The sequence below is a fragment of the Caretta caretta genome, chromosome 24 (genome assembly GCF_965140235.1).
Source record: "Caretta caretta isolate rCarCar2 chromosome 24, rCarCar1.hap1, whole genome shotgun sequence".
NCBI lineage: Eukaryota > Metazoa > Chordata > Testudines > Cheloniidae > Caretta > Caretta caretta.
In genome coordinates this window covers 16073423-16089498 of record NC_134229.1, presented here as the reverse complement: position 1 = coordinate 16089498, position 16076 = coordinate 16073423, and the positions used below count along the sequence as shown (strand labels likewise).

Genomic DNA, 16076 nt, shown 5'->3' with positions numbered 1-16076 from the left:
GGGATGAGGGGTGCACTGGGGGGCAATATACGGGGCTGAATTGAGAGGGGATGGGGAGGTGAACTGAGCCGGGGTTGAGGGGGACTTAAGCGAGGGGGGGTGAACTAAGGACGGACTAGACAGAAGCGGGGCTGGGCAGATGCGGGGAGGGGGTCGGCCTGGACTGATGGGAGAACTCGGGGGGGACAGGAGTGATTCAGCAGCTGGGGTGATAAGTTGCTGGGGATGGGCTGATGTGGGGGGGGGCATCTCCAAATTCCCCTTCCCCAATTCACAGGGGAGCGCTCGCTGGGCTCAGACAGAACCACAACCCATCGTCCCCGATTGTGTTTTAAAGCCCCTGGTTTGGGGGCTGAGCTGATGCTGGCCTCTCCCGGCGGGATCCGTGCAGCAGCCCAGCCTGCAGGCGGGTTCCCCAACTCTCAGGGGCTGGGCGCCGGTCTGATCCCCGATTCCTGTCCCCGGCAGGCGCCTACGCCCAGGAGTGGGGTGTGACATTCGCACCAGGGCCCCTGGCTAGAGGGACCGACTCCTGCGTGACCATCCCCTGCTCCTTCACCTACCCCGCGGGGCGGACGGTCAGGGCCGTGAGCTGGACACGGGACAAGGATCAAACCGTCTATCACCGGGACGAGGCTCGTGTCCATGCGGACTTTAAGGGGCGCGCCCGCTATCTGGGGGACCTGCAGCACAACTGCTCCCTGCGGGTGTCGGGGCTGCGCCCCAGCGATCAGGGCACCTACCGCTTCCGCTTCGAAGCAGTGCGCACTGGCAGCAGTGACAGATGGACGATGAGAGCAGCGGGCAATGGCTGGACGAGTAAGCCAGGACAGCAGCTCAATGTCTCCGGTAACCAGGTTCCGTCCAGCACCCCCGGGTCAAGGCAGGGCCCGAGGAGAACCTCAGAGTGGGCCCCACACGCCAGCGTAGACACCCCGAGCAGGGCTTGTCCCCTCCAGCAGGGGGCAGCACCGGGACACGGACACACGGACACACACAGACAGGCGCGAGCTTCCACTTCGAAGTAGAGGGCCCTGGCACGAGTGAGGGATGGTCGAGTAAATCAAAACAGCAACACACACACACACACGCACCCCATTTCTGCCTTGCTGGGAAATCCAAGTGCTTAGAGCTGGGAGTCAGGACTCCAGATTCTCTCTCCAGCTCCAGAGGAGGCGGGGGAGTGGCTAGAGCGGGGGGGGACTTGTGGGTCAGACTCCCAGGCTGTGTTGCCAGACCCACGTCCCCGTCCCTCTGTCTAACCCTTGGCCAGCGCTGAAGAGCCGCTGGGACTGACCCTGCAGCCAGTGTAACGCAGCAGGCGTGAGGGGCTCTCAGGTGGAGACTATAGTGGGACTGGGACGCTGCAGGACCCCCCAGAACAGCGGGAGCGGGTAAAATGAACTTTGTTGAGGGTGGGCAAAAAACCAGGCTGCGTTAATTGGCCGGAAAACACTAAATCTCATAAATGTACCAAGAGTCGCCGACTGGGGAAATAGCTAAATATTTTGTTTCAGCTTCTCTTTCCTCTCCGTGTTTATCTCCCTCGCTCCAAACCTGGGGAAATGCACACACCCAAGTCAGGTCAGACCCGTTCTGGGATAACAGGAGTTGAAGTGTGTTTCTACCTGGTTCAAGCAAGATTTGTTTTCTTCTCTTTGTGGTAAAAATTGTCTCTGAATCCCGTTGGTACAGATCAGACCGTCACCCACCGGTTTCTGTCGGGTGGTTGGTTGGTTTAGCAGCCTGGGGGGATCTGTCTCTCTTGTGGGATTTGTGGGATTTAAGGTTTTTGTGGCTGGAAGGGGGATGAAAATGCAAAAACCAAAGCAGGGCACTTGAATAACAGGAACGGGACAGAATTAAAAACAATCCCGCTTAGGGCTCCAGTCTGAGGCCCGACGTGTGGTGCCCCCAGCTGGCGGCTGCGCCCCCTCCGGGCAGACCCAGCGCTCCCCGTGTCTCAGGGGAACTTTTGCTGCTCTCCCTCCTGGCCACGAGCCCTCATTGCTGGGGCCAGCCAAGCTCCCAGGCTGGGCCATGCCCACACCCTGGGAGCTGCTCCCCGCTCTGCAGCCAGGCCGTGACCCCTGGGAGCGCTGCCAGGCCCAGGGCCCCAGCAGGGTTCAATGGCTCCTGACCCCTCCTCTCCTCACAGACGATCTGTGCCAGCCGTCCCTGGGGCTCCAAATACAACCGGGACCCTCCCTCACCTGCTCCGTGGCGGCCAAGTGCCCCCATCCCCCCTCCTGGTATGACCGAGATGGCGCACGGCGGAGCCCAGGGCAAACCTCGGGCGGGGCTGGGGCGTCTGAGCTGCGAATATCCCCGTCCCAGCTGGACCCTGGCGCGGCGCTGAGATGCCAGGTGGATGGATACTGGGATGAGTGTGACTCTGACCAATCCCAGCCCCTGGGGACAGGTGAGCTCTGCTTCTACGCATGGCATGGTTAGAGCAGGGGCTGCGGGAGCCAGGACACCTGGGTGCTATCCTTGACACAGGGAGGGGATTGGGGACTTGTGGCTAGAGTGGGGGAGCAGGGAATCAGGATTCTTGGCTTCTATCTCCAGTTCTGGGAGGGGGCTGTTCTAGTGGGTTAAAGTGGGGGAGACTCAGGGCCAGGACTCCTGGGTTCTTTCCCCAGCTCTGGGAGGGAAGTGGATCTGTGGGTGAGAGCAGGGGGCATGAGAATCAGGACTCTTAGGTTCTATTCCCTCAAAAACAGTCATCTGGCTCTAGCAAATATTCTCCCCCCTAGGGACTGGATGCAGAGGGACCTGCCCCTTCGTTCAGTCCTGGGGTCCAGCTGACGAACTCTCACCCGACTCTCCCCTCAGTCGCCCCCAACGTGCCCAAGGTCGAGGTTTCGTGGCCGGCAGGGAAGGCAGCACTAAGGGAAGGCGACGGTTTTACCCTGCACTGCCAGGCTGCTGCCCTGCGGCCCATCACTGGGTACGTCTGGTGCCGCGGGGACGTGTGGCTGCCAGGAACCGGGCGGGATTTACGTTTTGACAAGGCAGCTGTCTCCGACAGAGGGAGCTACGCGTGCGGGGTCTGGGTGTCCGCTCCCGGCTGGGGGTATCTGAGCCTCTCTGCGAGGGAATCGGTAGAAGTTCAGCGTAAGCAGCAAGGGCTGGCGAGAGCCTCCTCCCTCGCAGCCCCCGATACTCCCCACAGGGCCTCCTGGAGCAGCCCCGCGTGCCCCTGCCTCGTCCCCCCTGCTTCGCCCCACCCGCCTCGTCCCTCCCGCTTTGCCCTCTTCCGCCTCCTCCTGCCTGCTTCATCCCTCCCAGCGCATTGGGCCAAAATAAATCTGATGAGGTTCAACAAGGACAAGTGCAGAGTCCTGCACTTAGGACGGAAGAATCCCATGAACCGCTACAGACTAGGGACCGAATGGCTCGGCAGCAGTTCTGCAGAAAAGGATCTAGGGGTTACAGTGGACAAGAAGCTGGATAGGAGTCAACAGTGTGCCCTTGTTGCCAAGAAGACCAATGGCATTTTGGGGTGTATAAGTAGGGGCATTGCCAGCAGATCGAGGGACGTGATCGTTCCCCTCTATTCGACATTGGTGAGGCCTCATCTGGAGTCCTGTGTCCAGTTTTGGGCCCCACACTACAAGAAGGATGTGGAGAAATCGGAGAGAGTCCAGCGAAGGGCAACAAAAATGATTAGGGGACTGGACCACATGAGTTATGAGGAGAGGCTGAGGGACCTGGGATTGTTTAGTCTACGGAAGAGAAGAATGAGGGGGGATTTGATAGCTGCTTTTAACTACCTGAAAGCTGGATCCAAAGAGGATGGATCTAGACTATTCTCAGTGGTAGCAGATGACAGGACAAGAAGTAATGGTCTCAAGTTGCAGTGGGGGAGATTTAGGTTGGATATTAGGAAAACTTCTTCACTAGGAGGGTGGTGAAACACTGGAATGCGTTACCTAGGGAGGTGGTGTAATCCCCTTCCTTAGAAGTTTTTAAGGTCAGACTTGACAAAGCCCTGGCTGGGATGATTTAGTTGGGATTGGTCCTGCTCTGGGCAGGGAGTTGGACTAGATGACCTCCAGAGGTCCCTTCCAACCCTGGTATTCTGTGAGCCCTAGCCTCATATTCCGCCCCCGCCTCCTCATAACTGGGTTTGCTCAACCCAGTGCTGCTGTCTCTGGGCTGGGCCCCCAGCTCCTCTGCATTGCTCCCGTGGCTGGGCCCAGCAGAGACAAATTCAGTTTGTGTCCCCCCCACCTGCCCCGGGGCCCCAGCCCCCTTTGGGCCACTGCCCATCCCCCCACCTGTCCCGGGGCCCCATTCCACACTGAGCTCGGCCCCGTCCCCTCCCACCTTCCCAGGTGTCCAGCTGCCTCTGTGCCAGGCCCTGCCCCTCCATCTGCCTTGTGTCCCCGGACCCCTCTGGGACAGTCTCTGCCCCCCCTCAAGCTGCCCCAGACTCCCAGCCCCATGTGGGCCAGGCCCTGTACCACCCCTCACCTGCTCCAGGCCCCCAGCTTGCTCTGGGCCAGACCCTCTCCCCCGCAACTGCCCTGTGCTCCCAGACCTTTCTGGGGGACTCCTCCCCCATATCCCCATGCCGCCCTGCCTGTTCTCGCCCCCTGGAGCCACATGGGCCAGGCCCTGCCCCTCACCCCCTGCCCTGGATCCCTTCCCCCCTCTGGGCCATGTCCCCCCTTTCTGTCTCTCTCCGTTCACGCCCCGTGTCTCCGTCTCGCCCCCAGATGCCCCCACAGGTGTCCATGTTACGGCAGCGCCGGGCACCAGCACGCAGGAAGGGGCATCGGTGACGCTAACGTGCAATTACACCAGCAGCCTCCCCGCCCCCAACTCCTACACCTGGTACCGGGGCGACCAGCAGCTGAAAGGATCCCAGCAGGAAATGGTGTTGAAGAGCATCACGGCGGAGCAGGCTGGGGAGTATCGCTGCCAGGCCAACAATGGGATCGGCCAGTCCCCGTCCCCCCCCATCAACATCACCGTCCTGTGTAAGTGCCGGGGACGTGAGAAAAGAGACCTCTGGGGTGGGGGAAGGGCAGGGGTTGTGCCTTTGTGCCGTAGGCCCAGCGGGGGAGGGTCATTGTGGCGATCGCGGTGGATCACGAGCTCACCAGGAGCTCCCAGTGCCGCGGTGGCCAGCAGGGCTAGCGCCATCCCGGGGTGCAGGAACAGGGCAATCTGGAATCGAGCAGAGAGGGGATTTTACCTCTGGATCTCGCCCTGGTGCAACCACGTCTGGGGTCCTGTGCCCAGTTCTGGGGCCCGCACTCCCAGGAGGTGCTGATCAGCTGGGGAGGGGTCAGAGAAGAGCCATGAGAAGGAGTCAGGGGTTGGAAAGCCTGCCCCAGGGTGAGAGACTCCAGGAGCTCCGTCTGTTTAGCTGAACCAAGGGAAGGGGAAGGGGTGACATGAGCCGTGTCTGGAAGATCCTACGCCGAGAAGAGAACATTGATAGTGGGCCCGGCGGCCAAGGAGACAGAGATCCAGGGGCTGGAAGCTGAAGCTAGACGAATTCAGACTGGCAATAAGGTGCAAATGTTGAACAGGGAGGAGAATTTGCCATTGAAAGAACGATCTCAGGACATGGTGGATTCTCCGTCCCGGGGAATCTTTAAATCAAGCTGGGATGTTTTGATAAAGTATTTGCTCTCTGTCAAATGGGAATGAATTCAGGGGAGTCCTGAGGCCTGTGTCACATCTGGCCTTAGATTTTATGGAGCATCCTTCCCTAGGCCCATCACTGCCTTTTCCCGAGGTCTTGGGGAGGCTGGCTGTGATTCCTCCAGCCCTTTAATCAAACAGGCAGGGACTGGACTACATCTCCCATGATGCACCATAGCCAGGGATTCCAATGAAGCGCCCCTCCCCGCACCAAGAGGGGACCAGGTGGTGCATCATAGGAGATGTAGTTCAGCCGGACAGCCTGGCCGACAGAGGAGGCTGAGAGCGTGAGGAACAGGTACTGCAAGTCTCATGATGCACCACACCGAAGGACTCCTATGACACACATGGAATGATGGGATTTTGTGAGATCTTGGTTTTCATTTAAAAAAACCAAAGTTTCTAGTAGAGATGGCCACGAAATGGGTTTTTTTTTCCCAAGTGGGAAAGCTCCACTTTTCATAGAAATGTCAAAAACCGAAATATTTCAATTGAAAATGGCCTGATGGGAGTTGTAGTTTGAGTGCCTTGTGCTTCCATTCTCTTCTGTAGGCCAGGATCTGTAGCCAGACTATATCTCCCATGATGCACCTTGGCATGATCTATATCTCCCATGATCACCTTCCTGTGATGCATGCCCTTCCCGCACCAAGAGAGGGGCTGGTGGTGCGCCATGAGAGATGTAGTCCAGACAGACACCTTGGCCTAGGGTAGAGAATGAGGATACAAGGCTCTGAAACTACATCTCCCATGATGCACCCTGACTATGGATTCCTATGAGGCACCCTTCTGATCACCAAGAGGGGAGATAGTGGTGCATCATGGGAAATGTCATCCAGCTGGGCAGCACAGCCTATAGAGGGGGCTGGGGGCGCTGGGACGGGAGGGCTTTGCGTCTGAGCATCAGGTCTGCTGACTCCAAAGCCACCACGTTTAATGATCCAGCCCCATGCAGCCTCACTGTGGGCTTGTTACCCGGCTGCCGTCCCTCAGCAAATGGGGTTCGAAAATCTGCTGCAGGGTTGATCCAAGAACCCTCCTTTCTCCTTTCCAGCCACCCCCCTTGTGCAGGCTCCCGCGTACATCCTGGGATCTGCAGTTGTGCTCGTCCTGCTGCTGCTGGTGGGGCTGGTCGGCGTCATAGCGTGGAGGTATTTGCGCTTGCTTTGCAAACCGGTGATATCCGCGTCTCGGGTCGTCTGGCCATCCCCAGCTCCTCCCGCCTGGCCTTTGCCGGAGAACCCCGCGCAATCCGGGAGTGAGAATTGCAGAGCCAGTTCGGATGCACAGAAACCCAATCGGGGGGAGGTGATTGAATGGTGGTGGTTGGGTCCCACACAGATACCTGACACCCGCAGGGGCCTGGGAAGGGCTGGATGGCCTCCTGCTTACACGGCGGGGCTGGTGGTCAGGAGAGCAGGGGTCAAGCCCAGGCAGGAGGTTCTATTTTGTGGGAGCCTTTGTCCTGTTCCTTCCCCTCCTGAACCGAAGCAGATGTCGTTTTGCCTCTGAGCTGTTGGTCTCCTTTATTTGTAGGAAGAGGCGGAGCAAACGCCAGGGGCTGAGCAGCGATCCGGTAAGTGCATCTATGGGGCTGGGAGCCAGGACGCCTGGGTTCTATCCCCAGCTCTGCTGCTGACTCACTGCATGACTTCAGATGAGCTCTGTCCCTCAGGTTACCCCTCCATAAAACATGATAATAAAACTCCCCTCCCCCGAGCAGGACAGAAGGTCTTTCCAGTCCCCTGGGTAGTTTATCCGGGGGGGGTCTATGTACATTTTCCTTTGTTATTAAACATCACCGAGCAGTCCCAGAGCAGTGGCTCACGGCCTCACTTCTCCCTGCCTTGCAGGACCAGCCGGGCCCGGGGGAGACCCCGATGTCTGAACGCATCTATGAGAACACCCAGCACTATGGCATGGGGAAGGCAGCCCGCCTGGCCCCACCCAGGGCCCCCAGGTAACAGCCGGGCCTGGCTGTGAGCTACTGTGTAGGGGCTGGGTGTGGGGCGGTGCCCACATGTTAGGAGAGCGTGGCCAAGGGTGAGCTTGATACGCCTCCTGCTGGGGTGTAGGTGTGTGTGTGTCCCTGGCGCCCCCTGCTGGAGGGATGAGCCCTGTTTGGGGCAGGGGCTGGATCGGAGCCAGCACTCCCTCGACAGGGGTCCCCAAACATTTTCTGTCACGCCCTTCCTTATCCTTAATGGAAACTGTCCGCACCCCTTCCCCCTCCCCTGCCGGGAGCGTGGCCAGAGATGCGGTCAGGAGCTGGGTTCGAGGCTGGTGCTGGGACTAGGGCTGGAGCTGCGGGTGGGGCAAAGCGGGGCTGGGTGCTGCCCCCTCCCTGCCCCCCATGGGGGCTGGCCCGTCCACGCTGCCCGGAAAGTTCCTCCAGGTCCTCCTAGGGTGGTGTGCCCCACAGTTTGGGGACTGCTGCTCCAGAAGGGAAAGGCCCCTTCTTTGCCCTCCTCCCTCCCGAGGAAGCCAGTCCCCCACTCCGGGGCTGGACTGGAGCCAGTGTCCCCTAAAGGGGAAAGGCCCCATTTCCCATTCCCCAAATCCATGACTCATGTCTGGTCTGGGGTGCTTTAGCCCAGGGGTCCACCCCCAGCCACTGACCCACAGGGGTTGTACGCTGTTGACCGACGCAGCCTGACCAATCCCCAGCCACGGCGCTGCAGCCGACCGAACACTAGCAACCCAAATGCCCTCGGGCCATCCCCAGCCCGCGTAATGTTCTCTCTTTCTCTGGCAGCACGCCCACCGATGTGTGCCCGGGCTCTCCGGATGGCACCGGGGAATCCCACATCTACAGCCAGCCCATGAAGATGGGCAGAGTACTGCAGGTGAGTGACTCTGTGTATACGGGGCCCAGGACTCCTGGGTTCTATCCCTGGCTCTGGGAGGGGAGTGGGGTCTAGTGGTTAGAGTGGGGGTAGGGGGCTGGGAGCCAGGACTCCTGGGCTCTATCCCTGGCTCTGGGAGGGGAGTGGGGTCTAGTGGTTAGAGCGGGGGCAGGGGGCTGGGAGCCAGGTCTCCTGGGCTCTGTCCCGGCTCTTCCCCCTGTGAGATCAGCTCCCAGCGGCAGCGAGACCAGGCTGGGCTGGGCGCTCTGGGTCAGGGTGAGCACAGCTGCGGGGCAGGGCAGGGAGCATCGCCCAGCAGCTGGAGGGCAGAGCGGTGGGCGGGACGCTGAGTGACGGGGCTGGGGGGTGACATGAAGAGGCGAGCGCCATGCTGGGGGGCCTCTCTGTCGCCGGGGGCAGCGGGACAAGCCCTGGGCAGCTGGCGTGTGCAGCAATATCTCGTCCACCGGCTGGGACAGGGAATGGGGCCTGGGGCCTTTCCCCTGTAGAGGGGCCAGCTCTGATCCAACTGCTGGTGCCTGAGTAGCAGCATTGCCGTGTGCTGGTGGAGTTGCTCCATTCGATGGCAGGAGGAGCAGAGCTGTTACCCCCAAGGTGGAGCTGAAGGAGTTGCTCCATTACCCAGCAGCAGTGGTAGGGCTGTTATCCTCCATGTGTATCTCCCATTACAGAGCTGACGCCCTCAGCTGATGTGTTTTGTGTCGATATACGGGGTCTCCAGAAGGCCCGATGTAATGATCAAGGCTAAAATTGTGGGGGGGGGGAGTTGGTTTTTTTAGGAGACAGCGTTGCCTAGTGGATAGAGCACTGGCCTGAGACACAGGACACCTGGGTTCTCTTCCTGGCTCTTCCACCTGCCTGGTGGGTGGCCTTGGCTAAGTCACTTCTTCTGGTGCGTCAGTTTCCCCAGCCATGCCTTGAGCTCTGCTGACGTAAAGCTCCCCGTCAGAGCCGGGCATTTTCATTATTATTCTTTGCCCTAGGGTGACCCGGATGAGATCCACTACTCGGCCATCCAGCTGCAGCCTCCCACCCGGAGAGCGGAGCCTGTCGCCGACTTCACCTGCGAATATGCTGTTATTAAGCGCTAGGATCCAACTGCGGCTCACCGAGCGCCTCCCCCCACGGGGGGCCAGGAAAAGATTTTACCTCCCCCACCTCATCTCTCTTAAAACACAAACGGGCAACATCACGTGTTGAAATCTACAAAGTAAATAGCCTTCAATCAAACTGTAGCAGTTTGCAGGGCTAGAGGGTTTGGTGAATCAATCCATGCATCTCAAGGGACTGTTCTGCACGGCCAGTTTGCCCTTGTGCCTAGCTTGAGCCGGAGAACCTCTCCCGGGTTCCCTGCACCCAGCCCAGATCTGGAGGGGGCGGGGAGGGTCAAGCTAGAGCGCCATTAACTCATCCCTTTGCATGTGTGTCCTTAACTCCACCCCCTTTGGAGATTTCAAGCCCAGATCTGGGGGTCGAGCTAGAGCGGGGCTTTTAGTGAGATACCTGATCGCCATGGAAGGACTCAAAGGTTTGGAGAACCTGCCCCCTCCCTGGGGTAGTTGTTGCGAGGGTCAAGTCCTCTCCTTGGGAAGAACCTGCCCCTTATGTCCAGTCTGGATTTGTCTGGCTTCATCCCCCAGCCATCGGAGCTCACTTTGCCTTTGTGGGGTGGGTTAACCAGCCTCTGCTCCCCAAAATCCCCTCCCCAGACAGGTGCTAATAGACCCGGACCAAGGCATCTCTCTGCCGCCTTTGAGAGAAACTGAACAGCTCCGTCTCCTTCTGTCTCTCACTCACCTACCGGAGTGTAGCAACAGCAGGCAAATTATCCCTCAGTTCCTGGCTAGTCACTTCCACTGGCTTATCTAATGGGGAGAGACGGGTTTCTCTGGCTCAATGAGTTCATTGTCCAGGGCTAAGATTTCCGCGCTAAGCCGTGTCCGGCTCACCTCATCCTGCAGGAGGCTGGATCCCCCGCCGGCTGTCATTCTTCCCGCTTCCGCATAAAGCGCCAAAGGGGAGACACGGAGCCCGGCCCCAGTGTATTTCCTAACCCCCGAGTATTGTGTATTCGGTGTATGGGGGTAACACGTAGGCGCACCGCACGTGAGACAGCGTGCCAGGCGCTGTACAAACACAGAGCAAAACCCCGCTCCCCTGCCCCGACGAGCAGCCCAGCGAGTCCTGGGGCTGTCTGGACAGGAGAAATTGCCCCAGGATTTTCCGCAATCCTGGGGGTGGTTTAATTTGTGGGGTGCTGTACTTCAGCGGCTGCAGAGGGGCTCGGTTTTCGGCCGTTGGGGCGTTTGCTCCAAATCAGGCCTGGAGGTGGCGCCTCGCGGGGCAGCACCAAAATAATCAATTCCCAGACCCCTGGGGGAGGTGAGAATCCAGGGCTGGGGGGCAGCTCAACGGTGCCCTCTGCTGGGGGTCCGAGGAGCGAAGGATCTCGGGCTGCACAGGGCGCAGGATGGGGAGGACGCCAGGGAATGGGCTCGTGTTGAGATCTAGAGATCAAGGGGGCGGCCTCGTGTGGATCCCGTGTGCAGGGCTGGGGTGGGGCTTGGTGTTTGGTTTTGTTCTGCGATGGGGTGAAACTGAGTCCAGTTTTTTTTATAAAAAACCCCAGAGAGAGACAGACCCAAAGCAGCCAACGGGCTGGTGGGGCAGGCCATCCCGCCTCCTTGGCGCTGTGGGAGACCCAGATTCAAGCCTTTGCTCCGTTTGATTCACATTTGGGCATCGGGGCCAGCCCTGACTGCCAGGGAGAGCCCCCCCACCCCCAACTCCCTGCAGCACGGCACCCCAAAGTGAAATTGACGGTAGATCTGAGGACCGGCCTTCCAGCCTCCCCACCCCCCCCCAGCAGCTCATCTCCGTCCATTGTCCCACAGCTCCCTGGCATGGGGAGCTAATGAGAGGGGGGCCTGGATTGTGGGGGCAGACTGAGCCCCTGACATTGGGAAAGCTGGTATGGGGGAAGAGGGAGTGGGGTCTCCAGAGGACCCCTGGCCTAGTGGTTATATTGGGGGACCCTGGTACAGAGGGAAAAGGGGGTCACAGAGAGCCTCTGCTAAGGGTAAAGAGGTTTCACGGAGTCCCACGTTTCTCCAGCCTGGTGCACCCTAAGGGGCTGTGTTAACTTGGGAGCACAAGAGGGCGGGGACCATCTCTCCCTGTGTCTGCGTGGCACTCGGCCCAACGGGGCTGCACGGAGCTGGGAAAAGGATTTCAGAGCAAGGCCGACATGCGCCGTGTGTGTGTGTACACGCGCATTGAGTTGGGGGTGCTGGATGGAACCTGGTTACCAGAGACACTGAGCCGCCGTCCTGGCTCACTCCCCCACGTGTCCGTCCTGCCATCGCCCGCTGCATGGAAGCGGAAGCGGTAGGTGCCCTGATCACTGGGGCGCAGCCCCGACACCCGCAGGGAGCAGTCGCGCTGCAGGTCCCCCAGATAGCGGGCGCGCCCCTTGAACTCCGTGTGGACACGAGCCTCGTCCGAGTCATAGACGGTTTGATCCTTGTCCCGTGTCCAGCTCACCGCCCAGACCGTCCGCCCCGCGGGGTAGGTGAAGGAGCAGGGGATGGTCACGCAGGAGCCGGCCCCTCCAGCCAGGGACCCTGGTGCGAGTCTCACGCTCCACTCCTGGGTGTAGGCTCCTGCCGGGGACAGGAATCGGGGATCAGGCCGGCGCCCGGCCCCAGGGAGTTGGGGAACCCGCCCACAGGCTGGGCTGCCTCACGGATCCTGCCGGGAGAACCCAGCATCAGCTCAGCCCCCCAAACCAGGGGCTTTAAAACACAATTGAGGATGTTCTGTTGTGCGGCTGCCTGAGCCCCCCGCCCTCTCCTGGCTTGGGGGTGACAGTGAGCCCAGCCAGCGCTCCCCTGTGAATTGGGGAAGGGGAGTTTGGAGGTGCCCCCCCCACATCAACCTGTCCCCTGCCCAGCAATTAATCACCCCAGGCCCCGAATCACTCCTGTCCCCCCGAGTTCTCCCATCAGTCCAGGCCGACCCCCTCCCCCGCATCTGCCCAGACACCCTCAGTTCAGTCCACTCTCTGCATCTATTAGTTCACCCCCCCCTCAGTTCAGCCCTCCAAATCCACTCAGCTCAGCTTCCCAGCCCCCCCCTTTCAGTCCAGCCCCTCGCAATTCAACCCCCATTCACCCAGCCCCTCATTCTTCCTCAGTTTAACCCCTCTCAGTTCAGGCCCCCCATATCTCCCCTCAATTAAGCTGCCCATTGCTCCCACAGTTCACCCCCATCTCCCCTCAATTCAGCCCCCAATATCCACCCTCAGTTCAACTCCCCCCCCACCCCTGGAGCTGGGTATCTGCTCCGCAGGCTCCAGAGGCCCTGACTGCAGGACGTGCCCCACCAGCAAGGGCTCAGGCTCTTCCCGTGCACCAGGAGCTGGGTGCGGATGCGGGCAGGGGCCAGCCGGGCCGGAGCTGGGCGGACGGACAGGGCAGGGAGCAGAGCTCTCCAGCCCGACCTAGGAGACACCCCGACTCGCCGGGACAGCCAGAAGCCTGGAGGCAGGACGTGGCGCAGGGAAAACGGCAGCCCGGGGGACGAGAGCAGCTGAGGCCCTCGCTGCTCAGCCCAGGGTGGCCGAGGGCTAGACCAGGCTGACTCTGCCATGAGAACCCAGCGTGTTCTCCACCGGGGTGAAACCAGCAGCGAGGACCCGGCTGCTCGGGGTCAGGTTCAAGGCCAGACGCCCCCTAGGCTTGAACTGGAGCCGCTGGTGCGAGTTGGTGGGACTTCGCTGAGATGGAACCTGGTTCCGAGCGGTGTAGACGCATTCCCAGGGCTGGAGAAACGCTCCCCACCGGTCCCCTGGCTGGCAGCGCGTGGCGTCTGTGTGAATTACTCACCGCTCAGGAGGCAAAAGGCAGGGACCAGCACCAAGGCCATCTCCGTCCAGGGCAGAGCGCTCAGCCGGCCTGGGAGGGGAAAGGGGCTGGGAATGATTCACCTGCAGCATTTCTGGGTGACAGCTCGTCTGCGCCGGGCGATGGCGTCCGGCCGCGGGATCGGGTGCACGACCAGCTATTTTACACCCTTCGTAAAAGAATTTCCTAACCAGAAGGGAGTCAGGCTTGGAGACTGGCCCGATGGATCCATTTCATTTCCATTCCCGCATGCTTTGTGGGCCGTATATTCAAAGCTCACCCCTCAGTGGTGCAATGAAGCCACCTCTGGGGAGGGGCGCATGGCTCTTTGGCAGCTCACAGCAACGGGGAGGATGGTTTCAGGGCAGGACCGGAGGAAGGTTCCTGTGTGGAGCTGACACATGCAGGGAGATTCAGGGAGAAGGAAGGGACCAAACCACGTTGGGGTGCAGCAGGGACCCCAGGGAGATGTTCTGATCCCTTGGGATAGAGCCATGGGGGGGGAAGGTAGCACAGGCACAAGGGGACAGGGTCGGGGTTCAATGTCTCAGCTGGGAACAGGAAAGGACCAAAAGCAGAGATCAGCCCTGATTGTGAGGGGAGGGTGCCCCCTATATAGCCCCCCTCCTTGCAGCACAGCCCCCCCTAGCACCACCCTGGGGCATTGGGGCCACCACTGACTGCAATGGGAGAGCGCCCCTTGCTGAGCCCCCGTGGACCATCCTGCAGCTCCGCACCCCTTAGCGCTTCCTCTCCGCTACCTGGATTGTTTATCGCGGGCCCGTCTCTGTGACCACATCCTGGATAGAGCCAGTATCTGATGTCACCCAACCGCTTTGAGTGTATTCTCTCTGGGTAACGGTGCAACGGGCCAGCAAGTGTTATACCAATAAAATAAAAACCAGCAGGATCTTATTAAAGGGGAAAAGGCAAAATACCACATTTATTGTGAATATAGAAAGAATCATAGTAAGCAGTTAGTTATAGCTATAATACTCCATTTAATTTCAAATTTATTCATTCACACACACACACAGGTTCTGCAAGGTTGTGATCATAGTTACCAGCCTTAGAGTTGCTCATGCCAAGCCACTGGCCAGGTGGCCTGGACATGAGGAGGGAGCAGGGCCTTGTCAGATGCTCATCTGATGCTCCTGGAAGTTGGTTTGCAGAATCAGACCCCAAAGTTCTCACTTTCTAGAGGCCATTTTTATAGGAATTTCTTCCTAGGCCAGTCTATGGGAATTGCTGCTGCTGAATCAATCAGCAGATAGCACATTCCTGACAGCTCTGTGCTGCCAGACGTTATCTTGGTCTTTGGTTCTCCCATTCTTGAGGCTGTTGGGTGGATTCCAGTCTGCCCTCCGGGGGTCCTCTGGTTATTTCCACTTGACGCCTTCTTCAGACGACGGACACTGGATTCTTAGGCTGGCACCTCCCTGATCATTCAGTTATTATCCATACCAAGCATCCATCCACATACATCCTCCATCTCTATTTTAATCACAATTGTTAACAAAGCGAGATGAATACAACAAAAGGGCAGGGAGTCTCTGGGTGCTGTTTCTGTTGTTACAGAGTATTGCTTTGAGTCTCTCTCTCTCTGTGAGTAGTTGTTGTTACAAAGAATTGCGTTGAGAACAGACTCTGTCTTAGAATGTACTAACACAATTAGCAGCTTGCAAGTTTCACACATAGAGGGAGAGAAACAGTACCAAAAACCAAGAGACCTCTTAATTAGTAATACCCTGGAATTTAAACTATGGGAAATCAAACTCATTTGTGATTTTAATACAGAACTTCTTTAATATGATCCAACATAATCCCCCTTTTGACACTAAGATTTATAATCGTCAGACACTATCCCCGATAATGTCACGGCTAACCTGGTGGCTGAACTTTGTGACTTTGTCCTCACCCATAACTATTTTACATTTGGGGACAATGTATACCTTCAAATCAGCGGCACTGCTATGGGTACCCGCATGGCCCCACAGTATGCCAACATTTTTATGGCTGACTTAGAACAATGCTTCCTAAGCTCTCGTCCCCTAACGCCCCTACTCTACTTGTGCTATATTGATGACATCTTCATCATCTGGACCCATGGAAAAGAAGCCCTTGAGGAATTCCACCATGATTTCAACAATTTCCATCCCACCATCAACCTCAGCCTGGTCCAGTCCACACAAGAGATCCACTTCCTGGACACTACAGTGCTAATAAACAATGGTCACATAAACACCACCCTATATCGGAAACCTACTGACCGCTATTCCTACCTCCATGCCTCCAGCTTTCACCCTGACCACACCACACGATCCATCGTCTACAGCCAAGCTCTGCGATACAAGCGCATTTGCTCCAACCCCTCAGACAGAGACAAACACCTACAAGATCTCTATCAAGCATTCTTACAACTACAATACCCACCTGCGGAAGTGAAGAAACAGATTGATAGAGCCAGAAGAGTTCCCAGAAGTCACCTACTACAGGACAGGCCTAACAAAGAAAATAACAGAACGCCACTAGCCGTCACCTTCAGCCCCCAACTAAAACCCTCCAACGCATCATCAAGGATCTACAACCTATCCTGAAGGATGACCCAACACTCTCACAAATCTTGGGAGACAGGCTAGTC

The 16076-nt window shown here is 58.5% G+C and overlaps 1 protein-coding gene across 1 annotated transcript; it reads left to right on the top strand.

Moving 5' to 3' along the window:
• Positions 1 to 791: 791 nt before the first annotated feature.
• LOC142070067 (B-cell receptor CD22-like) lies at positions 792 to 9761 on the top strand. Its single transcript, XM_075123043.1, has 9 exons — positions 792 to 849; positions 2159 to 2422; positions 2839 to 3120; positions 4728 to 4991; positions 6719 to 6815; positions 7201 to 7240; positions 7518 to 7624; positions 8420 to 8510; positions 9515 to 9761. The coding sequence occupies exons 1-9, from the start codon at positions 792 to 794 to the stop codon at positions 9620 to 9622; spliced, it is 1311 nt and encodes a 436-aa protein (XP_074979144.1). The 3' UTR covers positions 9623 to 9761.
• Positions 9762 to 16076: the final 6315 nt, after the last annotated feature.

What these genes read in the sequence shown, in the direction of transcription:
- LOC142070067 (XM_075123043.1), top strand. Translation starts at nt 792, where the DNA reads ATGAGAGCAGCGGGCAATGGCTGGACGAGTAAGCCAGGACAGCAGCTC. An exon ending in ACAGCAGCTCAATGTCTCCG is followed by an intron (nt 850 to 2,158) that starts GTAACCAGGTTC and finishes CTCTCCTCACAG; the next exon opens with ACGATCTGTGCCAGCCGTCC. An exon ending in CATCAACATCACCGTCCTGT is followed by an intron (nt 4,992 to 6,718) that starts GTAAGTGCCGGG and finishes TCTCCTTTCCAG; the next exon opens with CCACCCCCCTTGTGCAGGCT.